Source organism: Ictidomys tridecemlineatus, chromosome 2, assembly GCF_052094955.1.
Source record: "Ictidomys tridecemlineatus isolate mIctTri1 chromosome 2, mIctTri1.hap1, whole genome shotgun sequence".
Lineage (NCBI taxonomy): Eukaryota > Metazoa > Chordata > Mammalia > Rodentia > Sciuridae > Ictidomys > Ictidomys tridecemlineatus.
Window position 1 is genome coordinate 54,122,506 of NC_135478.1, and position 27,638 is coordinate 54,150,143.

A 27,638-nucleotide genomic window follows, 5' to 3' on the forward strand; every position below is an offset into this window, starting at 1 on the left:
AAAAAAAAAAAGTAAGGACATTTTAACAATAATTCTTCTGGGAAATCAGAACTTTGAGAATAGGAGCAATAAGAACTGGGCGAGATTCCTACCACTAAGGAGCTAGAGTTCCATTTGGTCTCCCAGATGCTGGAGAGTTAGCTACAAGGGAGGATAAAGATAAGGAGGCGCCCTAATTCTTCCATCAGGATTTAAAGAATTGACAAAAATCAATGAGACGCCCAAAATTTTATTTATTCCCACTTAAAGGTCAGCTCAGTGGCCCAGAACCTTTGAGGATAAGAAGGAAATTGCAGAATTCTGTGATCTCTGTGTATGGAAGTCTGGTGAGGATGCCTCACAAGCTTTAGCCAAACAGCTGTTTATCCAATTCTGCAATCAGAACTTCAATTTTCCAGTGTCAGAGTCTCTGATTTCAAAGACACTAAAATTTTTTTTTTCAAAAAAGCTTTCATATTTATGTATCAAGAAAAAAGTTTGTTTCATAAACTCCCTTTAATGACTTTGACTTTTATTTGATACCAAATCTTAAGATTCGTAAATATCTTGAATGTACATAATCATTTTTTTCCATGAATTATACCAGGCCAAAAAGAAAAGAAAAAAGAAACTATAAAGGACATTATTTATTACCCCTAGAGCTGTTTATAAGATGAGATAATTCACTGGGCATGGTGGCACATACCTGTAAATCAGCAGCTAGGGAGGCTGAGGCAGGAGGATCACAAGTAGTTCAAAGCCAGCTTCAGCAACTTAGCAAGGCCCTAAGCAACTCAATGAGACCTTGTCTCTAAATAAAACATAATAAAGGGCTGGGGATGGGGCTCAGTGGTCCAGTGCCCCTGGATTCAATCCCCAGTACCAAAAGAATGTGTGTGTGTGTGTGTGTGTGTGTGTGTGTGTGTGTGTGTGTGTGTGTCCGATAATTCAAAGAATTATTGGACATGGGGTAGACTTTGGGATCAAGGCTGATTTCTCACTGTATGAAGATAATTCAAATTCAGGCATACTTCTCTGCTGACATTGTGGGATTGGCAAAAGCACATATGTCACTTCCATATTCTGAACCTTTTTTACTGGGAGATCATCCATATGTGTGTGGGCACCTAGTTTCTGCTGTGACTTTGCTCCTAACGATGCTAACTCAGGATATATTTCTTTCTCAGCTTTCTTAATGGGGAACAATCTCTTGTGAGATTCAGGAGCAATTTGATTGGAATGCCTGAAAGTTTCATTTCCTTTTCCTGTGATGCACTTTGATGCAAAATGTATAACTAAAAAGGTGGTCATAAAAATCATTGTAGAAATAAAAATAGTCATTGTAAAAATAAAAATAATAACTTGAACCAGTGCCTACCCCTTGGCAGACATGGAGGATACAAGAGAAGATGTCCATGACTTAAGTTTCCGAATATGTTGATCACACCATGAATGAATTCTGCAATCCAGGTATCCAGAGAGAGGTTCCCTCCCACTTCCACCACAGTTTGAAACATCACCACTGAAATAATGTTGATGTTTCACTCTGAAGAAATATGGGCAAAGCAGACAGAGGCCAGTTGCCAAGTCCAGCACCTGTATTACAATGGTGCAATTGTAGTTCGGTATACTGATTTTTTTTTTTTTATGGTGGTACTGGCGATTGAACCCAGGGACTTGCACATGCTAGGCAAGTGCTCTACCACATGCTACATTCCCAACCCTTGTTATTGCATTTTGAGACAGGGTCTTGCAAAGTGGCCCAGGCTGACCTAGAACTCACCTCTTGCCTAAGCCTCTCAAATAGTTGGAATCATAGGCCTGTGCCACCTCTGATTTCATTTTTTTCTTTTTTTGGTACCAGGGATTGAACCCAGGGGCACTTAGCCACTGAGCTGCATCCCCGGCCCTTTTTTATATTTTATTGAGAGAAAGGGTCTTGCTAAGTTGCTTAGGGCCTCAACAATTCACTGAGGCTAGCTTTGAACTTGCTATTCTCCTGCCTCAGCCTCCTGAACCGCTGGGATTGCAGGAGTGTGCCGGTTCTGATTTCATTTTAAGACATCTCCAAGGCACCTTTATTTTGGGGAGTACATTAAGACTGGATGGGGAGAAATATTTCACAATAGAGAAATAGGAACCAAAGGACCCACATTACCAGTGAAAACCCAGGAGCACTCTTTACCTTCTGGTTTCACTCTCAAAGTCAAAGCCCGATGCTGTAGAAATGGTCCCGATGCTGTCGATTGTGAAGCCAGAACCCTCTGGGGAAATGAAGTACTGTTTTATTGGACAATAAAGAGAAAGAAAAATATTGGAGCGATATAGCTGATTCCCTGGAGAGATTCCTCATGCCACCAAGTACCCGGCCTCAGCTGCTCACTTGCAGCCGGCTCTATATGGGATGGATGCTCAGTAAATGCTCACTATGATGAAGGAGGGGGAAGAGGAAGAGGAGGAAGAAGAGGAGAGGAGGAAGGAGAAAGGAAGAGGAGAAGGGATGGGGAGGAGGAGGACCCTGTCTCTAAATAAGATGTAAAAAGATGTGACTCAGTGGTTAAAAGCACCCCTGGGTTCAATACCTGGTACCAAATAAATAAATAAATAAAAAGAAAAATGAGTTGCATTTAGAAAAGCATGCTGACTCTCCCCTGAGAACAGGGATAAATGCGTTAGTTTATTAGTGGTGAGGATGGACATTTTTTTGTGTTAGGGATCAAGATGTATAGAAAGAAAAAGAAATGAAATACTGGAACATCTGTTCCCCTGACTGTACGTGGCGGTACAATGTCTTATCAAGGCACTTTTCATTCATACTACCTTTCAGTGATTCTATCAGGTTCTTCCAATGCATCGTCTTTTGACTCTCATAACTCTATGTCACAGGTACTGAGATTATCCCATCTCACAGATAGGAACGCTGAGGCTTAGAAGATTCAAGAAGTTTAGCCCCAGCCTGAGAGCTGAGGTTCCCGAAACTTCGTCTATTGCTTTTCTGCTCCCTGTATTGCATTTGTAAGGGAAAGCTCTTGCCAAAGAGGAAAGATAAGGTCAGGGTTTCTAATGCAGGTGAGAATCAAACGATTACAAAAAGCCAGGGTAAAAAAAAAAAAAAATCCATGAGAGGATTAATATCGGAAGTTAATTATACCAGTGCTACTGACTTCATCATTGTATATACCCAGAGATAATTTAATAGAGAAGATTAAACCCAGGAGGATTGCAAAGTAAGTACCCAAAAAAAAAAATCATTTGAAGAAATTAGTGACCTTTAAATTTATTGATTTTGTCATGAATCATCGTGTTCTGATTAATTTAATTTACACCTTCTCTTTCTACCCCTATAAATAAGATGGAATTGATCTCTGCTGTTTCTGTAGAACAATGTAGAATATCAGTATTCAGGAACTGCCGGCAAATCTATCACATATTTACTTTTAGGGGCAAACACAGGAATAATGGTGTCTGCCTCATGGAGGAAAGACGGGGATGATTGGTAGTTAAATTACCCCGGGAGTGCTCACAAGCCCAAGGTCTGGTTCTATAAAAATATATATGATTTTTTTAAAAGACATCCGCTTTTATATTTGCAACAAGTCAAAATTCAGAATTCCAAAGTTAATTTCAGCGTTACACTGTGGTGAACAACTGTTTGAAACAATGCACCCTGCGAACTACACGTTATGAGGTTTGATTTGGCACAAAATGAAGTATTCTTTAAATTTAAAAAAGAAAAAAAAATGGATGGCACTGATATGAACAAACTCCTTCGGAGAAGCAGGAGAGGTTTGGAGATGGCGGTTGCTAGGCAGCCAGGGCCATCAGTGGGAAAGCCACCTAAATGAAAGATGTCCCGAACAGGAAAGCAGCTCACAGGATGAGAAATTAACTCTCTGGGGCCAGGCAACTGAAGATTCATTGTCACGGCGTTTGTTTTGTTTTGTTGTTCCTCATTTTCTCAGTAATGACACCATCAACTAGAAAAGAACAATTTCAGCCATCAAAATAACAGTGGTGTCAGGCGCAGTGGCCCACGCCTATAATGCCAGTGGCTGGGGAGGCTGAGGCAGGAGGATGGCAAGTTCAAAGCCAGCCTCAGCAACTTAGCGAGGCCCTGAGCAACTCAGTGAGACCCTGTCTCTAAATAAAATACAAAATAGGGCTGGAGATGTGGCTCAGGGGTCGAGTGCCCTGAGTTCAATCCTGGTACCCCACCCTACCCCACTCCCAAAAAAATAAATAACAGTGACAACACTACTCCCAGGTCCTGAGGCGTAAGAACAAATGAGGAGTTGGAGAGGCAGGGAGACGTCAGTCCTTCTGGAAGGACTTGTCTTCAGAATCCACTTTATTCTCTTCTCTGAAAGGCTTGTTCGGGACTAGTTGCTCTCACAGTAGCTCAAGGATTGGAAATATCAGAACCAGCCCTTCAGGCCAAACAGAGTAAAGAGAGTTCAGGCCTCAACAACTCAAGTCTCCTTTGAGAGCAGGGACTTAGAAACAATGGATGAATTCTTCAGGGCTCTCTGCACCATTAAAATAAAAACAATAATATCTGTGATGGGGACCGGTTGTTCTGATTGTGTGCATTTTTCTTGAATTATCTCACTCAACCATTTTTTTTTTTTTTTGTACCAGGGATTGAACCCAGGGGGTTACCTTTTTATATTTTATTTACAGACAGGGACTCGCTGAGTTGCTTAGGGCTTTGCTAAGTTGCTGAGGCTGGCTTTGAACTTGTGATCCTTCTGTCTCGGCCTCCTGAGCCACTGGGAGTACAGGCGTGTACCACTGCCCCTAGCTATCTCACTTAACTCGTGAAATGATGCTGAGATTGGTACTCCTCTTAGCCCTACATTTCAAAAGAGGAAACCAAGGCTTGCAAACATTGAAGAAATGGCTCAAGAATACAGATCTAGTCTTCCTGGGAGAAAAGAAAGATGTCTATTTTTTTTTAATTTTTTAAAAAATGTTATGACTTTATTTATTTATTGGTATCAAGGATTGAACCCAGGAGCACTTAACCACAGAGTCACATCCCCAATTCTGTTTATTTATTGTTTATTTATTTAGAGTCAGGGTTTCACTATGTTGTTTAGGGTCTCATTAAATTGCTGAGGCTGAAAAAAAAATTGCTGAGGCTGGCCTTGAACTCACAATCCTCCTGCCTCAGTTTCCCAAGCCCCTGGGATTACAGGCGTGCACCACAGCACATGGCTATTTTTTTAAAACATTACAATTGAACCTACTTTTTAAATGTTGCAGGTGGAGACTAAAGAATCTACATGGGTGAAAACATAATTATGGAGCAGCTCAGTGTTACTGTTTACAGAGGAAGAGAGGGAACTGAGGGGAGAAAGAGGGAAGGGAAAGACCAGGTAGTCTGAAATGGAGCCCTGAGAAAACTGAATATCACAAGGCCCAGCAGAGGAGGATGAACCAGGAAACAAAAAGAGAAAGCATAGTGAGAAGGACAGGAGAGCCAGGCACAGTGGCACATGCCTCTAATCCCAGCCAGAGGATCATGAGTTCAAAGCCCCCCTTGGCAACTTAGTGAGGCCCTGTCTCTAAATAAAATATTAAAAATGTGATTCTGCAACATGCACCCTTGGGAAAATGAGAAATTATATCCCATCTATGTATGATATATCAAAGTACATAAATGCATTCTACTGTCATGTGTAACTAATTAAATCAAATTTTTAAAAAATGTGGGGATGTGGCTCAGTGGTTAAGTGCTCCTGGGTTTTAATCCCTGATACAAAAGAAAATAAAAAAGAAAAAGGTAGGAGAAATATTAGGAGTGTTTACTATCACAAAATAATATTAATATTAGCTAATAATTACTGAGTGCTTCGTGCCTAGTACTTTACTTGCATTACCTCATTTAAGGCAGAACCTAACGATAACTGTATTATAAATAAAGAAACAGAGGAACCGAGAGCTCTACCAGGATTCCAAAGAGGGTCAAAGCTCGAGTCCTCTCCTAAGCTGGCTAATTGCAAGCTGTGCTGTTCCATGTCTACCTTGGTTTGACCCAGGGAAGAAATGGCTTTCTTAGGAAGCACTAGTACAGAGTGTGATCCGGACCAACTTGTTTTCAAACAGCCAAATATGTTGTGTTCATTTTAAAGCAAAAAGATTGACTAATGATAGCTGATCTGCTACAAAACCTTTTATTGGAGAGGAGCAGGGTTTTTTTTTCTTTTTTTTTATTATTATTATTATTATTATTTGTTCTTTTTAGATACACGTCAGTAGTGTTTTCTGTTTTGTTTTGTTTTATTTTTGGTACTGGGCATTGAACCCAGGGACACTTGACAACTGAGCCACATCCCCAGCCATAAATTTTATATTTTATTTAGAGACAGGGTCTCACTGAGTTGCTTAGCACCTCACTAAGTTGCTGAGGCTGGCTCTGAACTCTCTCGATCCTCCTGCCTCAGCCTCCCAAGCCACTGGAATTACAGGCATGTGCCACCACCCCCCAGACAGTAGAATGTATTTTGACATATTATACATACGTGGAGTATAACTTATTCCAACTAGGATCCCATTCTTGAGGTGTTACATGATGTGGAGTTACATTGGTTGGGTATTCATAAATGAACACAGGAAAGTTCTGTCCCATTCATTCCACTGTCTTTCCTATTCCCATCCCCCTCCTTTCCATTAATTACCATTGTCTAATCCAATGCACTTCTATTCTCTCCGCCCCTTACTGTGTGTTAGCATCTGCATATCAGAGAGAACATTTAGCCTTTGGTTTATTGGGACTGGCTTATTTCACTTGGCATGATAGTCTCCAGTTCCATCCATTTACCGGCAAATGCCATTATTTCATCCTTCTTAATGGCTGAGTGATATATACACCACATTTGAGAGATGTATCATTTAAGAAGAGAGCTTCAAACTATAAAACAGATAAAACTCCAGACACAGTAATTATTGTAGAATAGACTTGCATGTTCATCCTAGGGCTATGCAGAAAGTACTAGCACTTTACCCTGAGCATTTGCTAAGACAGAAGTTACCAAGGATCTTGTGCATGACCTTGAAAGTTGTTGAGGTTTCTCATAACATCTTGTTACTTTCCTCCAAAGTATAAGAGCACTCTCTTACATTCACTTTATAAGCCATAGAAATAGTTTTCCACTTACACACTTCCACAGGACCGCTAAGAGTCCTCGATCTTCTTAAAGCAAACTTCTTTATGATTCTAATACATTATCCCAATATCGAGTTAATATACCAGCCCTCGAGCTGGTATATGATGTGCAATTCAGCAGTTTGCTTCAGCCACCTTAGTTTTGGACATGTGTCTTAAGGGTTTCCCCAGAAACAGCCCCTGAGATGAAAATGTATGTGCAGGTGATTTAGTAAAAGCTTCCAGAAAATTGGTGAAGACGGAGAAAGGGAGGAAATCAAGCAAAAATGCGATGATCTCAGAGTCCCAGGGAGACGGTTTCAGGAGTCTATGCTAAGCCCCAGAGCTGTCAATCAAGGAAAGGGAAAGAGATGTAACTTCTCAGGTACCTCTTGCCCTTTCAGCCTGTAAGAAACACACAGAAATGTTCTCATGGCTGAATAAAGTAAAAGCACAGTGGGGGTGGTGAGAGCCACATGCCCAACAGGAAGAAAATGGTGAAATGGGATCCAACAGGATGTGGGAAAAAGTACCACTGCGTATGTTTTTGTCATTTTGGGGGGCGGGGGGGGGGAGGTTGGTTTTTCTCTGGAAGGGGGTTGCTAGGAATTGAACCCCAGGGGCACTCTACCACTGAGCTATAACCCTAGCCCCAGCTCCAGCCCCAGCCCCAGCCCTGTTTATTTTTCATTTTGAGACAGAACCCAGCTAAATTGCTGAGGCTGGCCTTCACCTTTTGATCCTCCTACCTCAGCCTCCAGGATTTGTGGGATTACAGGCGTGAGCCACCACACCCAGCTAAAACTTCCTTTGTCACAGAAGCTGAAATAAATATTTGGTTGAATCATGCTAGAAAGCAGAGTTGGTCCCTACGTTTAGAAATCAATTACCTTAGATGTAACATTTAATTTTGCCCCATATGCTTTAATAAACTGATAGAAACTGGGCTTCTTTTCAACTCTGAATTGATTGGTTAGGGCTACCCAATGCATTGTAAGCAGAAAAAAAAAAAAAAAGGTGATCTCAGGGTGGAGAAGTGCCATATTCAATTAGTGATGCCTGCTTCCAGCAAGTGAGAAGGCATTCAGGACTGTCAGGAAAGGTGTTCAAGATCCTATTAAAATGTTCAGGGAGCTTTTAAAGATACAGCCACCTGAGCCTCCTCCAGAAATCCTGTTTTAATTGGTCTAAGGGGCTTTGGCATCTATGTTTGTTAAAAAAAAATTCCATTTGATTCTATTGTTGCATTCAAGGTAAAGAACTGTGGGAACATTTAGCATGAATTACCTTGCTATTTTCCCATTGTCCCAACAAATGTTTTCAGGAATACTTTAATGAAACAAATCCTCCTAAAAAAATAATATTTTATTATAATTCCTTTTTTAGTCTTGCAAAAAAATTCTTTTCCAACATAAACAACAAAATATTTTTGTTCTGTCTTTTCCTTGTTGGGTCTTCGACAAAGTGGTGGCTTTGAACAGACCAATCTTTGTTCATTGGATTTGTGTGAATGGGCTGAAATTATTGACTTCTTTATACACATCCCTTCAATAATCACGCCCGGGCATATTTATTTCTATAAGACAGTAGCCTTAACATTTAGAAAATACCATCAGAAGCCAGCGTAGTGGCACACACCTGTAATCCCAGCCACTCAGGAGGTTGAAGTAGGAGGATTGCCAACTTAGAGGCCAGCCTCATCAATTTAATGAGACCCTAAGCAACTCTTCGAGACTCTGCTTCAAAATAAAAAAATATACATAAAGTCCTGGGGATGTGACTCAGTGGTTAAGTGCCTGTGGGTTCGATCTCCAGTCCCAAAAAATAAAAAGAAAAAAGAAAGAAAGAAAAGCAAGCATCATCAGAATGTATACACTTGTAATTTGTAAAGCAAAACTAGTAATAATGTACACTGAATGCTCAGTGTACATTGCCCTTTGCAAGATGACATAGCAATGGGGTGACTACTGGCTATGAAATGTTACAAACTCGCATGCCCTCTTGTGGAGAGTGTTGCAAGCTTTGCAATTATAAAGAAACACTGCCCCCAAAATATATGTATTAAGAGCAACATTGTAGTTTTCTCTGATCCTCTGCCTTTTGTGTGGAGAAGTGAAGACATTTCCTAGATAATTAAAGCTTTTTTAAAAAACCCTTTTGCCCAATTACATATCTAAAATTGTTTCTTAGTTTGAATAACTCAGATTAGTACCTCCATGCTCAAATTCATTTGGCAAGCCTATGACTAAACTAAATGATTCATCACATTCTAGAATTTTTCAAGAAATTTTATAGTGCATGACTTAAACTCCCCCCAACATACACACATTCTTTCTCTTTTGAAGTGGGGTTCCAGTCAAAGACCAGGACACTAGGTACAACTCAGAAATGAAATGAATCCTTCCAATGATTCTGCAAACACTTCTTTGTTTGTTTGTTTGGTACCAGGGATTGAACCCAGGGACTTGACCACTGAGCCCCATCCCCAGCCCTATTTTGTATTTTATTTAGAGACAGGGTCTCACTGAGTTGCTTAGGGCCTCACCATTGCTGAGGCTGGCTTTGAACTCATGATCCTCCTGCCTCAGCCTCCTGAGATGCTAGGATTACAGGCGTGCACCACCACACCCACCCAAGATAGTCTGCTATGATGAAGACCAGGGCCCACTGCCTGGTTATGTGAAGGAAAAACACAAAAACACATAATACAATTTTGTAAGAGCATTGAAATGTCCATCAGACCACAACTCAATTAGGTAAAAGCACGTCATTGCTGTGCTAACTGCATTCAGCAGCTGAAAGAATGTTTTTACTAGATGCAAACATTTTTCCTTTTCATAAGTGTGAGCAAAGAGTTGTGTAGGCAGGCAAAACCCAGGTGAGGTGATGTCATGTGAATGTCAAAACACTCGTTTGTTTTGGTGGCTGTTGACTTTGCACAGGTTAATCATTGCCAAATATTCATTTTCTTTCCCTGAGTAGTCTTAAATTATGGGTTCCTGGGTAGCAACTCCTTGGACGATGTACCCCCTACACACACACACAAACGCACGTTCTCCCTCTGAACACTGAGCCCAGCTGTGGTTTATTGTTGTTGTTGTTGTTGGCTTATTTTGTTTTTTGGTACCAGGGATAGAACCTAGAGGTGCTTAGCCCCTGAGCCCCATCCCCAGCCTTTTTTATATTTTATTTAGAGACAGGGTCTCACTGAGTTGCTTAGGTCCTTGCTAAGTTGCTGCAGGTGGCTTTGAACTCACGATCGTCCTGCCTCAGCCTCCCGAGTTGGATTCTAGGCCTGTACCACTGTGATCTGCATAATCAATCTTTTTTGCTTCTGGACAATAAGTTCCATGAGGACAGGGATTTTTTTCTGTTTCATTCACTCCTAAAGCCCTGCTGCTTAGAACATTATTTGGCACTAATAAGTACCCAATAAATAATTCTTAGTTTGGCAAAAAAAAAAAAAAAAAGTCACTGTTATTTCCAACCTCTTTGCCCATGTCCCCTTAGACAGTGTCTTCCTCCCATTTTATAAACTGCAGATAAAGCCCAGTTCTCTACGCATATTCTTTTTTATTTTTATTTTTTACATTTTTAAGGGTACCAGAGATTAAACTCAGGGGCACTCAACCACTGAGCCCCATCCCCAGCCCTATTTTAGATTTTATTTACAGACAGGGTCTCGCTGAGTTGCTCAGGGCCTCAGTAAGTTGCTGAGGCTGGCTTTGAACTCTTGATCCTCCTGCCTCAGCCTCCCCAGCCCCTAGGATTACAAGTGTGAGCCACCACATCCAGCCTCCACTCATATCCCTGATGCCACCACCCACTGCCCACTCCAGGGCATCACAATGGCCATGACCACCAGTCTCAGTTGCATTATTCATTTTCTTCTTTCAGCTGGAGTGTCCCCTTCGGCATAAAACATGTTATGATATTTCTCATCTTTCCAAAGTGAAAATTTCACTCAGATCTACATTCTCCTCCAGGTACTGTCCAATTTCTTTGCTCTGCTTTTCAGGAAAATTCTTTGAAAATTGTCCCTGCCCACTACGCCTATTCACCCCATCTCACAGTCCCTTGATGCCTCTCCAACCAAACTTTCTGTCTCCTGACTCCACTGTGCGAACTCACTTCCCAAGGACACCAAAGCTCTCCATCCACTCCTTCCCAGGGCCCCTGCTGGGCGCCACACACTTTCCTGAGTTCTAGCAATTCACATATCGCCACATTCAATGATCGGGCGTCTCCGTTCTCAGCTACCTGGACAGCTCAACAGTGCTAGATCAACCCCTCCTTCCTGAAATACTTTTTTTTAATTCTTTGTTTAAAATTTTGTTCTAGTTAGTTATACAGGACAGTAGAATGCATTTTGACACATCCTACATAGATGCAGTATGACTTCTCATTCTTCTGGTTGTACATGACGTAGAATCAAACCAGTGGTGTAACCATATGTGCTCATAGGGTAATAATGTCCCATTCATCCACTATCCTTCCTTTCCCAACACCCCTCCCCTCCCTTCACTCCCCTCGGTCTAATCCAAAGTACCTCTGTTCTTCCCTAGAGCCCCCTACCTTATTGTGAATTAGCATCCACATATCAGAGAAAACATTTGGCCTTTGGGTCACTGGGATTGGCTTATTTCTCTTAGCATGATATTTTACAGTTCCATCCCTTTTACTGGAACAAGCTATAATTTCATTCTTCTTTAAGGCTGAGTAATATTCCATGGTGTATATATATACCACAATTTCTTTATCCATTCATCTGTTGAAGGGCACCTAGGTTGGTTCCATAGCTTAGCTGTTGCGAATTCAGCTTCTATAAACACTGACATGGCTGCATTCCTGTAGTATGCTGATTTTAAGTCCTCTGGGTATAGACCAAGGAGTGGGATAGGTGGGTCAAATGGTGGTTCCATTCCCAGTTTTCTGAGGAATCTCCATACTGCTTTCCATAGCGGTTGTGCCAATTTGCAGACCCACCAGCGACGTCTGAGTGTACCTTTTCCCCACATCCTCTCACCCTGCACAAAACTCAACTCAAAGTGGATCAACACTTAAACACTAGAACAGAGACCCTGCCCCTAACAGAGGAAAAAGTCAGCCCAGATCTCCATCATGTCGGCTTAGGAACTGACTTCCTTAACAAGACTCCTAAAGCACAAGAAGTTAAGATCAAGAATCAATGAATGGAATAGAATCCAACTAAAAGGCTTCTTCACAGCAAAGGAAACAATCAATGACATGAAGAGAGAGCCTACAGAATGGGAGAGAATCGGAAATGCATTTCTTTGTGGACTTCTGGTCAATATTCTACTTTCCTAATTCTCCTTTGACCTGACTAGTCCTGGTCAGCCTCATTTTCTCAAGCCTTCTCCTCACCTGTCAGTGTTGGGACACCCCCACACTTCATCCCTGAGCCTTGTCTGGATCCACACTTCTTCCCTGGGCATTTCATGTCTTGGTCTGTAGATCCCATTTGCAAGCTGATAACCCCACATTAATATTCCTGCTCCTGAGTCTACGCTCAACTCCAGGTTGGTTGGTTGGTTGGTTGGTTTTTAATCTCGTTGCTACTCCTGCTGGATACCTAATGGGCTTCTTAGTCTCAACTTGCCCCAAACAGTTCACTGGCTGCTCTTCCCAAACCCCATTCTTCTTCCATGAGTGGCTCAGGCCTAAATCCAAGAAGCTGTCTTGCCGCCTCCCTCTCCCTGACACTCCACGTCCAATTTGTCTGCGGATCTGTCAACATTGCCTTGGAAATGTAGGCAAACCGCTGACGTGTTTAGGAATGAAGGAGAGCTTTGTTGGCAACTCACAGGGCAGGGGGGTGTAGCTCACTGGATCAGTGAACCCTGAACCTGGAGTCAATCCGCAGTCAAACCCCTCCCCGCCAAAAAAAAGCAACTTACTATGAACGACTTCAATAGAATAGAAGGGACTGGAAATCAATACAAGAATGGACAGCTGGGAAATCCTACAGATACGGTAAAATAGTCACCGGAGGCTACTGGTGGGTGTGTGGGTGATCACTCCATTGGTCAACTCTTTCGACTTTTCTGTACATTGGAAATGCTTAATAATAAAATATTTGGGGAAATAAATAAAAATCAATGATTCCTCCCCATCCCAATTGCCACCTCCTAGACCGAGGTGCCATCATCTCTCACACCATCATCTCTCACCTTGATTATTTATTGCTGTCACCTCTAAACAGTTCTCCTGCTTGCACTTTTGACTTTTTATAGTCCATTTTCTCTAAACAGAAGGTAACTTGAGCTTTTATGTAAATAAGAGCATGTATTCCCCTATCCAAAGACTTCCAAGGGAATCCCACATCAATCTAAACAAAAGGCAGGAGCTGGGGTGGTGGCTCAGTGGTAGAGGGCTTGCCTGGCATGTGTGAGGCACTAGGTTCGATTCTCAGCACCACATATAAATAAATGAATAAAATGAAGGTCTAAGAACATATAAAAAAATTTTTTTAAATGCAAAGTCTTTTTCAACATTTATGTATCTCCAATAGCAACTTTGTAACTTCTGCTCATTCTTTGCTTTGCAGACATATTGATATCTTTGCAGTACCTTAAAAGGGTAAAAACTGTTCTCTCCCAAAAGTTTTTCAATGGATAAAGAATTTGAATACATATTTCTATAAAGAAGATGGACATGGTAGTGCATGCCTGTCATCCCAGCAGCTCAGGAGGCTGAGGCAGGAGGATTGGGAGTTCAAATCCAGTCTCAGCAATAGTAAAGCACTAAGCAACTCAGTGAGACCCTGTCTCTAAATAAAATGCAAAGTAAGGCTGGGGATGGGGCTCAGTGTGGTTAAGTGTCCCTGCATTCAATCCCTGGTACCAAAAAAGGAGGCCGGGTCAATAAATCTAAATACAAATTCTAGAACAAAAAGATAGAAATGACCAACAGGTAAATTTTTAGAAAATGTTCCACATCACTAATCATCAGGGAAATCTAAATCAAAACCAAAATGAGATATCACCTCAGCTTTATCAAAAAGTCTAAAGGTAACTTGTGGAGAAAAGAGAACTCTTACACACTGTTTATGGGCATTGGTATGTATATTGTGGAAAACAGTATGGAGTTTTCTCAAGAAAGTTAAAAAGAGAATGACCATATGATCCAGCAATCCAACCTTGGGGTATAATCTGAAGAAATAAAATTAGTATGTTGAAGAGATATCTACACAGTTATGTTTACTGCAGCATCTATTCACAACAGTGAAGAGCATTGGAATCAACCTAAATGTCCACCAACTGATAAAGTAAATGTGGCACATCTACACAAGGAATACTATTCGGCCATAAAAAAAAATGCTATCCTGTCATTTGCAGTAATACAGATGAAACTGGAGATTGTGAAGTTTCATAAGTCAGACCGAGCAAGACAAGTACCCAGTGATGTTATTTATAGGAAGAATTTTTAAAAACTGATCTTCTAAGAAGAAGTTCAGAATAGAATTGGGGTTACTGGAGGCCAGGAACAGCAGTAGTGGGAGGGATGGGAATTTTGATGGATAATAAGCTAGAAGTGATGGATAGTAAGCTAGGAGCAAGAAGTTCTAGTGTACTGTTGCATAGTAGGGTAACTGTAGATAACACTAATGGGCTATGCAATTTGAGCCAGTCGTGGTGATACATGCCTATAATCCCAGCGGCTTGGGAGGCTGAGGCAAGAGGATCACAAGTTCAATGCCAGCCTCAGCAACTTAGTGAGGCCCTAAGCAATTCAGTGGGGTACTTTGAATCTCTAAATAAAATACAAAAATAGTCTAGGGATGTGGCTCAGTGATTAAGCACCCATGGGTTCAATCCCTGGTACCAAAAATAATAATAATAATGATAATAATAATTTTGAAAGTTTTTATAGACAAATGTTTAAGGAGATCAATTTAAGCATTGTACAATATATACATGTAAAGAAATTGTATGTTTTCTCTTCTTTGCAACCCCGAGTCCTAATACATTCTCAGAGTAATTATGGCTCATAGAAGAAATAGACTCCTATTTATTAATTTTGCCTACAAAATATGTACTGGAACGACAGGACCTAATATTTCCAACGCTGGATGCATTCTGCCTATTTGATGTATGTTTCTTCACACCTGTGAAACATAAAAATGGAAGACTAGAGGCTATTCAAAGGAAAGGATAGAGGCCTTTTTTTTTTTCCAAAATGATTGCACTTTAAACAATCCATCAAAAGCAGAATTACCACCTCAAATTGTAAAGCAGAAATTTACATATTCTGGTTTCTAATGCCATAGACTCATCTTTTTTCTTTCCTTTTATGTTTGTTTTACAGCTGAGTTATAAAATAGGAGTATATAATTAAAATCCTCAGACCCATAATTATAAGCTCGGCTGCAGAATAATTGTTGAGCCTTTTGATGATTCCGCCGCTAATTATGCCCCTTAGAAATTCCAAATATCACTTTCCCATAAAAAGCTGTTCATTGTCAGCCTTCAGTCAACACACTTGACTGATGGGAAGATAATGTTTATTTCCACATGTTTATCGGTGGCCTACCCTGACTTGGTACCCTTATTTTACTAAGGAGGGAAAGATAATGAATCCATAGATGTAGGTTTATATTTATCATTGAGTGGCACATTTGTTTTTCTCCTTCACAAACTACCATGAAACTTTCAGAAATTGTTCCTTATTTGAAACTTTTTAAATCTCTCCAGTAAGTTATTAGGATGTAGATTTGGTAGATTACATCCTAATATCTGATGCCTTAAAGAAAATAAGTGTCTGTTAATTGAACGCCAGCATATGTTCGAAGATCTATGTTCGGAAATGTGTCACTAATTTGGGGAGTACTTTGAATCAGCTATTCTACCTTGAATTGCAGACATGAAATCCTGTTTTGTGGAAATATCCCCTGACACCTTCTAATCTCTCCCTTCCTACTCTCCACCTGCTCTTGCCCCTCCCCGACTGCCCCACTGCAAATGCTTGTCCAAAAAAATGCTGAGCCTATTTTCATAAAATGCTGTTTCTGTAGACTCTCGAAGGCACAATATCTTACTTTGAAAGATATCTTTTAAGGAATAAATTTATTTCACCATTAAGAAACAAACAAACAAACAACAACAACAACAAAAAAAAAATCCAGGCACAGTGGTGGCTCATGCCTGTAATCCCAGCGGCTCGGGAGGCTGAGGCAGGAGGATCTTGAGTTCAAAGCCAGCTCCAGCAATAATGAGGCCCTAAGCAACTCAGTGAGACCTTTTCTCTAAATAAAATACAAATTAGGACTAGGGATGGGGCTCATTGGTTGAGCGCCCCTGAGTTCAATTCCCAGTACCCGCCACCAAAAAAAAATTAAGTCATATTTGACAATTAAAATAGCATAAAGAGGTGTGCAACTTGATGACTTGGTATAATTTCACTAGATATAGAATTCTTTTTTAATTTTATGAGAATTCTTGCTGGTTGTTTTTTTTTTTTCTCTCTCTCTCTTCCTTCCAATATTTTATTCCACTCTTTTCACTTCCCTGGTTTCTAATGAGAAGTCTGCTGTAATTATTATCCTTATCTCTCTCTAGGTTTGGTGGTTTATTTGCCCTTTGTCTTTATTCAAGATTTTCTCTTTGTGTTTGGTTTTGTAAAGCTTGAATTTGTCTAGAGGTACACATACATGTGCATGTGCATGTGCATACACGGGCATATATAAATACACTCATCTGTAAAAATATGTGTATATCCCGGATGAGATAAGGCTCAAAGTCTCCCTTCTCTCATCTGGGAGAATAGTGCTTTGCCATGAAGAAGGCTTTAGTTTTATTTCACAGTGATTCTCTTCTCTTCCCTCTGCCAAGATCTTTCTTGTATTATGTTCACCATGAGAACCTGGTAGAGTTCCCAGTGGTGAAACCCATGCAAGCGTGCCCCCGCCCCCACCCGCCACCTCCAACACTGTGGCCCACGGAGTTCCTAGCTGTCATTCTACTCTCCACTTAGCCTCTGTTTATTCTGATAATTCCAGACTACCATGTAAGGTCTCCCGGGCTCCACCTGCTTCTGCTCCAGCTAAGCAGAGCGTGGCTGTGATACTCTGGATTCATCTGTCTCTCCAGATCTCAGGGGAGAATTTTGACCTGGTAAGTTCAAGAAAGGTTGTTGATTTTGTTTGTTCAACTTTTCTTTGTTGTAAGGATGAGAGGTGCCACATTTTCTATCTCAGAGCACCGCCTGCACCATGGTATCAGGAATCCTTAAAATGTGGAGTAACAATGGTTGTTATGGTGTGGCTGTGAGGTGGCCCCCCAAAGGCTCATATGTGAGACGATGCAAGAAGGTCCAGAGGAGACATGACTGGGTGGTGAGAGCCCTAACCCAACCAGTGAATGGACCCCTGATGGGATTAACTGGGTGGTGGCTGGAGGAGGGGGCATTGGGGGCGTGGCTTTGGGGTCTCTGTTTGTCTCTGGAGAGTGGAGTCTCTCTCTGCTTCCTGATCACCATGTGAGCTGCTTCCCTCCACCACACTCTTCCTCCATGATGTCCTGCCTCCCCTCGAGCCCTGAGGGATGGAGCCTGCTGTCTATGGACCGAGACCTCTGAAACCCTGAGCCCCCAAATAAACTCTTTCTCCTCTACAGTTGTTCTGGTTGGGTCTTTTAGTCACAGCAGCGAAAAAGCTGGCCAAAACAGTGGCAGTACAGCATGAAGAGCCCTACTCCTAAAATACATGTGGATCTGAATATGGATAAAATCCAGCCTTCTTCTAGTAACATTCATTCCATGGGCAACGCCCTTCACATGGCTTTCCATTTCCATCATTAATAAGCAGCCAAGAGGTCACATTTTATCATTTTTTCGGTGGGATCTAGTGCAACCTTTGTACTCAACTGCCAGTTAAGCCTTCCATGAAATGTTATGAGATGATACATTTTGAAGTGCTACAGACAAACAATTGAAACAATCCCCATCTAACAAACAGTCTCACTAGACAATTACAGAAAGCATTTAAAATACTACGTATTGTGAATTCAGGGGAGATATATAGACATCCTTTCCCCAAATCACGCTGTCACAAGATCTTTCATTTTGATGGAGCACCTGAAGAAACTTGTGTTTTGTGAAACACACTTTGGGAACTGCTGGTATTTTAGGAAACACCAAGATTTGGAAAAAGACGGGACATGGATTTGAATCTCAACTCAACTATTTGCTGTTTAGATGAATGTTCCTAGTCTATAAATTTTAGTTCATTGATCCATTAGGTAACAAAGCAGACAACAGCATTTACTTAAAAATTAATATGAGGACTCCATGAAACAAATTAAGCACCTGTCACGTGATATATACTTAAGGCTTATTAATGTTATTGTTGATCATCATCCCATATCAGGCTCCAAGATGGTGGGTGGCAAGGTCTTGCCCACATGAGAACCAATTTTCCTCTGAGTTGGCCTGACAAATGAATGTGGTTATCCAGTCGCCAGAGTACTTGAATAGCACATCTGGTCTAGTCTATTGTGTCAGAGGATGTGTGTAGGAGTGTGTCAAAGTGTAAAGTTTCCAGGGCCTATGTCACGATGGAAATGTCATTCCATGTTTGGTAAAATTCACAAAGAACATGGCACAGTCCTTCCAAATATGGCCCAGGAACCGATTGTCTTCTGAGAAAAGTATAGGGCTAAGATCCAGAAGCATTTAATCTGTGTGAGCAAGCATTTGGGGGTCTGTCATTCGAAGCGAATGACTTGCACTAATTGTCTGGTAAGTCATGGTGATTGCATGTTGGAGTCACAGCTAACCCCTATTGGACTGCCATGCGTTTTCCATCCTAAATGTTAACACTGTGGGCGAGCTACCATGGAGAACACCCAAGAAGCAATTTCAATATGATATTTGATTCCTGGGTAGCTGGAGCTGCTCAGTGCTAGATTTTAATACTATAATCTGGAACATGTTGATTTGGAGCAATACGCATGATTAGATGGTTTAATTGCGTGTTGTAAAGGAAGCTGTGACCTTTCCAGTCCAATCCTGGATGTGACCGTACACTGTTGGGAGGAGGAGAAGACAAATGCATGCGGGGGAGTGTGACAACCATGACACGGTTCCTTTGCCTCATTATTCAAGTGTATTCAATGATCTTAAAAACCGTGTGGACCGTGCCCCAAATATTAGTGGCCAGCTACATCTAAAAGAAAATTCTGTGAGTCTTAAACAAAGATCTAGTAACATGACCTGCAAATACTGAGCAGATGGCCTCAACATGAACAAGTCTCTCGGTTTTTTAGCCCGTTTGGGCACACAAGACAACATTAAAAATGTATTATTCTTGCCTATAAATCCATTGGCTAAAACCACTGTAGTTTAATAACGCCGTACAATGTCATATGGCATCAGAAGCTAAGACAGCACTATCAGCCCCGCCATTGGCAAGACGGTTTACATTTGGAAAACTACTTTCACATTCATTGTGTTTGACCAGAGGAGAAAAGCCATACAAGAGAAGAGATACCAGCTGGTTTCATTTCCCCAAATTTACAGTAGAAACAAAGCAGAAGTGTGGGGTGATTTGCATTAGTTAAGTGAGGACTTAAACCCCAGTTTCTTAGCACTAAGTCCATGGTTTCTTCCCTCTCTGGGGCATTATAAAGTGGGAGGACAAGAGCTAGATAGAGTTCTTTTCCTAGAGTCACACATAAATTCTGCCAGAAAAATAAGGGGTGGGGCACGTTATTTCTCTACAGTGCATGCAGCCAAAAATCCCAAGAACAGAATGAAAACAGCCGGGCATCTTCTGTTACCTAAGGATGAGGCTGGACCTTCCTGCACAAGAAGGAACGCAGAGGGTAGGCAATTGCCCAGACATCCCAGACCTCAGTCACAGTCACCTAAAAGGTTCTAAGGTATGTTTGGGACCTGAGCAGTGGGTATAAGTGATTGGATGGTCTCCGTGGCTTTGTATTTGCATGCAACCACGCAGAAAACCACAAGACGTTGATATTCTTTGTTCTAAAACATAAATTACCTCCAAAGCAGTATCCTCTGGGTCCTTGGCTGTTGCTCGGTAAATGATGGTGCCCGGGGCAGTGTCTTCTAAGATATAAATCTCAGTAACTGCCAGAAAAGGTACAAGAGATGATTGAAGGAGTTTCACACCACGCTATCCCCACCCCCCCCAAAAAAAGCCCTCATCCAATTCTGTATTTTAGATAAAAATAAGAGTATTATACTTGCTCAGCACAAATGTTTTCATAGAGTGTCTCTAATTAAGCCAATAGTTATGATGATGATGATGATGGTAATGATGATGATAGGCACTATTTATTTAATATCTACTATGTTTCAGGCTAGAGGAAAAAGATTTAAAAATTTAAGCGGGGCACAGTGGCACATGCCTATAATCTCAGTGGCTTAGGAGGCTGAGGCAGGAGGATCATGAGTTCAAAGCCAGGCTCAGCAATGGCGAGGCCCTAAGCAACTCAGTGAAACCCTGTGTCTAAATAAAATATAAAAAATAAATTAATAAATAAAGGAGGGCTAGGGTTGTGGCTCAGTGGGAGAGCACTTGCCCAGCACATGTGAAGCACTGGGTTAGATCCTCAGCACCACATTAAAATGAATAAACAAAATAAAGATAGTGTGTCCATGCATAACTAAAAAATATTTTTAAATATGTATAAATAAAAATAAGGGGCTGCAGATGTGGCTCAGTGGTTAAGTGCTTCTAAGTTCAATCCCAGTACGAGGGGCTGGTACCAGGGGTGGGGGAGGCAGTAACTAGAGGCAGGTGGGTGTGGCTGGAGGAGGGGCCATTGGGGGCGTGGCTTTGGGGTCTCTATTTGTCTCTGGAGAGTGGAGTCTCTCTCTGCTTCCTGATCACCATGTGAGCTGCTTCCCTCCACCACACTCTTCCTCCATGATGTCCTGCCTCCCCTTGAGCCCCGAGGAGTGGAGCCTGCTGTCTATGGACTAAGACCTCTGAAACCTTGAGCCCCAAATAAACTTTTCCTCCCCTAAAATTGTTCTTGTCAGGTTTTTAGTTACAGCAGCAAAAAACTGACTAAAACAAAGATGTATAAGTGGTAGCAATCACAGCAAGAAAGACAGGGTCGCTGACCTCACAAAGCTTCCAGTTTAATAGACACACTCCTAATTAAATCATCACACAAATGAGAGAATAATTTTGGTGCACTGTAACCACACAAATCAATGTATCATTATAATCAGTGAATAAGTGAGTATACCCTTTCATGTAACCCATGGATCACTCCTGTTGTCAGTGTTGTCCCGATCAGTCTTATAGTCCATAAGAGCACCCAGGACCCTGAGCCTATAGCTACATCCACAGGAGCCCTCTTCCTCCAAGGAGATACCCTCAGTACCTTGGTTTCCAGGGGCAAGAGATCCGGTGAAGGTGGGCGGCTCATTCACATCTACTATCTGGATTAACATGGTCTGGGATGCTGTTGCCCCTCGGCTGTCTTTGGCATAGATTATCAGGGAATAAAGCATCACACTCTCAAAATCCAGCTTGGGTACTCCAGTGGTGAATAACTAAGTTTAAAAAAAAATAAGTAAATAAATGCAGAATCATGGAGCAAACAATTGGCTTCATTAGGACATATAGGGAATATGTTAGATCTTCAATCTCCAATATTGGTCAGCATTTTGTTGTTTTGTTTTGTTTTATGGGTTTTGTTAGGTTTTTGTTTTTGCCTTTGTTTTTCATTTCTGAGATGGTCTCTCACTAGCTGGCCTTAAAATCTAAGGGACAAGTGATCCTCCCACTTTAGCCTTCCAAATAGCTTATGCCCCTCCATGCCCAGGTTTAAATTAACATTTTTAAAAAGGCATAAAAATCTTGAACTTAAGCTGGATACACTGGCGTACCCCTGTAATCCCAGTGGCTTGGGAGGCTGAAGCAGGAGGATCTCAAGTTGAAAGCCAGCCTCAGCAAATTAGCAAGGCCCTAAGCAACTCAGTGAGACCCTGTTTCTAAATAAAAAACACACCAAAAAAAAAACACAAAAAACTGGAGGTATGGCTCAGTACTTAAGTTCCTGTGAGTTTAATCCTCATACAAATAAAAAAAAAATCTTGAAGCTCACTCATATCATGTCAAATGATTTCTCCTCCTTCTTTCCCACCTTCTCAGACTTGAATTTGGTCAAGGATTATCCTGATATCTCAAGCTATCCTTGCAAAGTAGGTATTAGGTTTAGGTGCAGAAATTGGAGACTTGGGGAGGCTCTGCAGCGTGGCCAGGTTTTCACAGGTAGAAGTACAATGACTTTGGCCTCCCTCTGACTTCACACTCATGCTCTTCATGAATCTAAAATGGCTAGGACCTCACATGGCAGAGTCAGAGTCCCTCGTGTCCCTCCCTTGTTCACTCACCTTTATGTCCTGTTCTAGGTCCCTTCATGGTTTCCACACTGACTCTTGAACTGGCCTATTGACCTGAGACCCCCCCACCCCCTGGCCCGAGGTGGAGCGTGCACAGAACTGGATTCCAGTGCCACCTCTGGTGTGAAATAACTCCACGACTCTGGCGATGGTCCTTCAGCTCTCTGACTTGGTTTTCTTTAACCTTTATATGAGATCACTAATGTCATTTTCATGTCTGCCATGATACCAAGAGTTTTGGGAATACTGTTTCTAAAATATTTCTTTTTTAGAATTAGTGGAAATAGTGAAATAGTGGAAAACAAAGATTTTTATTGAGTACCAATACTCAGTGGAAGGGGTTGGACACTCATCTTTGGACACCCTTTATTAAATCAAGAACCCTTTTTCTGTGATGATAATGCATTCTAAGCAAATGCTAAGAGTTTACATGTATGGAGCACTTACTATGTGTTAAATGCAAACATTTAATAAAAATTACATCATTCCACCCTATTAAAAAAAACAGTGTGATTGACATGTTAATATGTCCATTTGATAATCAAATATGAAATACAGACTCTGAAAGATCATCCAGCAAGGAACAGGCAGGGCACAAATGCCACTCTGATACCAAAGCCCATCCGCAGGGCAAGGCTACCCACATGGCTGACTGTGGTTCTGAGAACAAAAGGATCATAATGTCACCCAGCCAACCTTCAGCCAGCAGAGCTAGCATTTGTTGATTACACTCTCCAAGTCCAGGATTACTTTCTTCTTTGCCTCTGTTAATCATCAAAGCAAACCTGAGAGGGAGGTCCTAATGTCATCCCGCTTCACAGAAGCTGAAACTGAAGCTCAGGTTATATAACCTAGCTGGGAAATTCATGCTGCGCTTGGAGACAGAGTGTGGGCCTGACCCCTGCCCATCTGTTCCCAACACCCTCCTGTCGGCCAGAACTGCCACAGACAGGAACACACAGGGGTGTTGTTGCAGTTCCATCAAAGTCAGCAATACCTGGCATCGGGTACCATTCTCTACGGAGCAGATGCCCCAGGCTGGACAGGATCTCTTCAAGTCTCAGGGTTTTCCCATGGAGCGAATAAATGCTCTAGCATCCCCCAAGCTGCTGAGGAAGAACTAAAGCCCAGGAGTAAGAAATTTTGCCTACAGTAACACCACTCCTAGTAACTGAGCTGGGGCTTACAGCCAAGGCTTCCTGACACTAGAGCTTTTTTTCTGTTCTCCACACGCTAATGATTCCTGATAAGTTCACTTAATATCATAACCTGGTTTTAGGATCTATAGGGTTTTCCAGCCTCAATTAAGCACAATTTTGTCCTTAAAGAGCTCCTGATCCAAAAATGCTCCTGCTGCCATTTTCACATGATTTGCCCTCTCTTGGAGTCCCCAAAGGGACAGCAACTGTGTCCATCTTGAGTACCAGGCTCAACAAATATCAGCTCTCGATGAATATTTTTTAAGTCAACCAAAATTCTCATTAATTGCACTTGCACTGAAAGACAATAGGAAGATGGTTTAAGTTCCCCTCTGGTGGATGCCTTCCATCCAGAGAACACGAAGTGTGCATAGAAAAGGTGACTTGGGGGGGGGGGCTGGGGTTGTGGCTCAATAGTAGAACACTCTCCTAGCACCTGCGGGGCCCTGGGTTCAATCCTCAGCACCACATAAAAATAAATGAGTGCAACAAAGGTATTGTGTCCAACTATAACTAAAAATAAATCAATATTTTTTTTTTTTAAAAAAAAAGGTGACTTGGATTCATTTCTCCACCCTGCCTAGGCAGCCCCTTTTGAACAATGACAGGTAGGAATCTGAAGGTAACATAACTAGAGCATACCATGTCTCATTCCCATGGATGGATCCATATCATCAGTTCATGTGTTTATTGTTTGCTATTGTTTCTCCAAGAGACTTGTTTGACGAGGTGTTTTGTTGAATGCTTGGCCAGTGGCCTGGCTAAGCTCAACCAGTCTTTTGCAAAACAAACAAGCCCCCATGTGTCAAGGTAGAAAGTCCAACGAAGGATAATGATATGCTAAACCCCAAATAGAACAGTATATTCTCCCTTTTTTACTGTAATATTATAGACTTAGATATCAATCCATTTCATGTAGCCTTTATCTGCAGGAATATTTCTGGGCTACAAAAAACATTTCATAATCAAACTGCTTCTAAAGCTATCTAGAGCTGGTCTATTAAATAGCTCTGATACTGTGGCCACATTTTTCTTTATTGTCTTTTTAAAAAAAAAAAAACTGTCAGTGGACCTTGTTATTATTCACTTATCTCTATGCAGTGCTGAGAATCAAACCCAGTGCCTCACACATGCTAGGCAAGCATTCTACAACTGAGCCACCTCGCCAACCCCGACATCTTCCTTATATTATTATTTTTTGACTGTCTATAATATGGCTACTTAGATTAGATGGAAATGTATCTGCTATAGCAGCAACTATTGTTGTGTTAACTGCTTATCATGGACCAAGCAGTAAGATGATACTTTGCATATATTATCTCATGGAAATTTTCCATCAGTCCCCGAGTGAGGTGGTATTATTGTTAACACCTTATTATAAGGAAAATAAAAAGCACAGAAAGTCAAGTAATTTACCCAAGGCATGTTGTTACTAATTGTAGTAGCTATGATTGAAAAGGGGGTTTGTCAGGATCCAAAATCTGTGCTTAGAATACTGATGGTGCACTCATTCTCTTTCTCTCTCTCTCTCTCTCTCTCTCTCTCTCTCTCTCTCTCTCTCACACACACACACACACACACACACACACACACACACACAGGAGGAAGAGGAGGAGGAGGGGGGAGGAGATGGCAGAGGAGAAGGAGAAGAAGAGGTAGAAGAAGAAAGTGTTGAGCAGGAGGAAGAGGAGGAGCACTCAACTCTCTGATAACCTTTTGCTGCTGTTTAGACTTGTAACAAATATCCTCTGAAAAAACAATATGAGATACATTGTACACCAAACTGAAAGTTAGAAGCAAATTTTAAAAAATCTAAGGATAAAAAGGTTTGGCAAAGTTATTCAAGAGCCTCATAACAGACCTCCCTTGCCCCTTTTAATCTGTTTTCCTCACAACAGCTAGAGTGAGCCTTCTAAGATAGAAGCAAATTGTTTCTTTTTTCTGTAGGACTCTCCAGTGGTTTCTTAGATGTGGGAGGATTTAATGTCTCTGATGATTTACCCTTTCCTATACTCAGGTCCTTTGCAGTGTTCCTTCTACTAAAGGAATTGCCTTTGCAGTTCCTTCTACTGAAAATAGAGCATATTTCTCCACCCCCCACTACCTTGGACATGTGACTTGCTTTAGCCAATGAGATTGGAGGAGACTTGGGTCTTGAAATATACGTTAGAGTTTGAGATTGTTCTTTTGTTCTCCTCCTTTTGCCTAAAGAGGGATAGGCTTCTGCTAACCAATGTCCCAAGGAGCATGAGAGGCACAAAGAAAAACCTGAACTCAGCTGCAGCCTGGAACCAAACCAGGTGGCACCCCTAAACCACATGTTGCTTATAAGGACTTTATTACTTACAGCTCACAAGCAATGTGACCTCCATGTTCATGATGGTTCTCTTGCCCTCAGGTTCCACAGGGGCAGTGCACAGGGACCAGGAGAATGCTGTGCATACAGTGGGTTGCACCATATTTGAGGGACCCTGATCTTAAGGAACCCGAAGCTCTTATAATAAGCAGTAAACCTGCCTGAACACTGCCCCACTGGGTAAATAGCTTGATCGTACCTAGATGGTTTATCTAAGCCCACAGCCCATGTAGGCTTTGCCCCTCACCTCTTTTGCTGTCTCATCTGTCATCTTTTCTGCTTCAGTTCCTGTCACATGGATTTCAGTCTCTTCTCCTTATCCCGCCCCTTTGTTCCACCATGCCTTGACATGTGCTGTGGCCTCTCCCTGGAATGCTTCTCTCCTTCTTCATCTACTTAATTCCTTCCCATTCTGCAGATGACTTTTCTCGTAGCTCTTTCTCAGGAATCCGGACCAGGTCAAAGGTCCCCTCTAGGTGCTCTCACGGAACTGTGGGCCTGGATTTCATGGCTTTTGGACACATTTACAATGCTATGCTTGTATGCATGTTCCCTTGATTAATATACATCCCTCTAAACCAGTAAATATCACAAGGCCTGCATCTGATCAGAGCAAAATGTCTGTAAAATAAATGGATCATGATCTTCCCATGGATTTTTTTTTAATTGTACTGGGGATTGAACCCAGGAGCACTCAACCACTAAGCCACATCCCCGGCCCTATTTTTTTTTTTTTTTTTAGAGACAGGGTCTCACTGAGTTGCTTAGCACCTCGCTTTTGCTGAGGCTGGCTTTGAACTCACGATCCTCCTGCCTCAGCCACCCAAGCCACTGGGATGACAGGAGTGTGCCACCAAGCCCAGCCCTCCCATGAATTTTAAGAGTATCCAACACAGTATAGGGTCCCAATGAGAGGGTGCTAAGTTAATAACATACAATAGGGAGCGAGAAGGCAGAGGATGACAGTTTTCATTTGAAAGCCCTTGGGATACCAGGTGATCATACTGCTCACCTACATACTTACATCCCACATGTGTGTGGATCTCTGAGACAGCATGAATGGATGGACCACAGGATTTGCATTAATAATCACAGGGCCTCCAACCAGAGAAGTGTGAGGTGAGACAGACACGGTGACCACAGCAACCCGGGTGTGCTCAGAAGCATTTTCCAGAAGAGGGCTGAGATACTCAATCATGAATTTGGGAAGAGCTAGAACATCTGAGAGGAAACATAAAATTTGACTAATTACAAAAGAATTTCTGCAAAACTTCCCAATCTGCTTCATGTTTTGAAACCAACAAAATAAGGACGAGAACCACTAGTTCCTTTTTTATTAGACGTCCTAAAAATCAGTTGAGTTGGCTTGGCGAGGTCATTAAGGATCTGGGAACTTCTTCTTGTAAGCTAACTCCTCAAGTTTATGGACAGCAGCAGAAGACAGAGGATTATTTTATTGATGGCATGGCAAGCAATTTGAACTTTGTGTTCACATCCCTTCTTTTCTTTTTTTTAATATTTTTTTTAGTTGTAGATGGACATAACATCTTTATTT

At 41.6% G+C, this 27,638-nt stretch overlaps 1 protein-coding gene across 1 annotated transcript in view; it reads right to left on the bottom strand.

Annotated features, from left to right (window-relative positions):
• LOC101964417 (cadherin-related family member 3) overlaps nucleotides 1-27,301 on the bottom strand; it is a 59,860-nt gene extending 32,559 nt beyond the window's left edge. Inside the window, exons 1-4 of the mRNA XM_078038592.1 lie at nucleotides 27,108-27,301; nucleotides 21,505-21,676; nucleotides 20,148-20,236; nucleotides 2,165-2,259 (exon numbers count right to left, since the gene is read on the bottom strand). Of these exons, the coding sequence (XP_077894718.1) occupies nucleotides 2,165-2,259; nucleotides 20,148-20,236; nucleotides 21,505-21,676; nucleotides 27,108-27,281 (530 nt within the window). The 5' untranslated portion in view covers nucleotides 27,282-27,301. The remainder of the gene's footprint in view (nucleotides 1-2,164; nucleotides 2,260-20,147; nucleotides 20,237-21,504; nucleotides 21,677-27,107) is intronic.
• Between the last annotated feature and the right edge of the window lie 337 nt (nucleotides 27,302-27,638).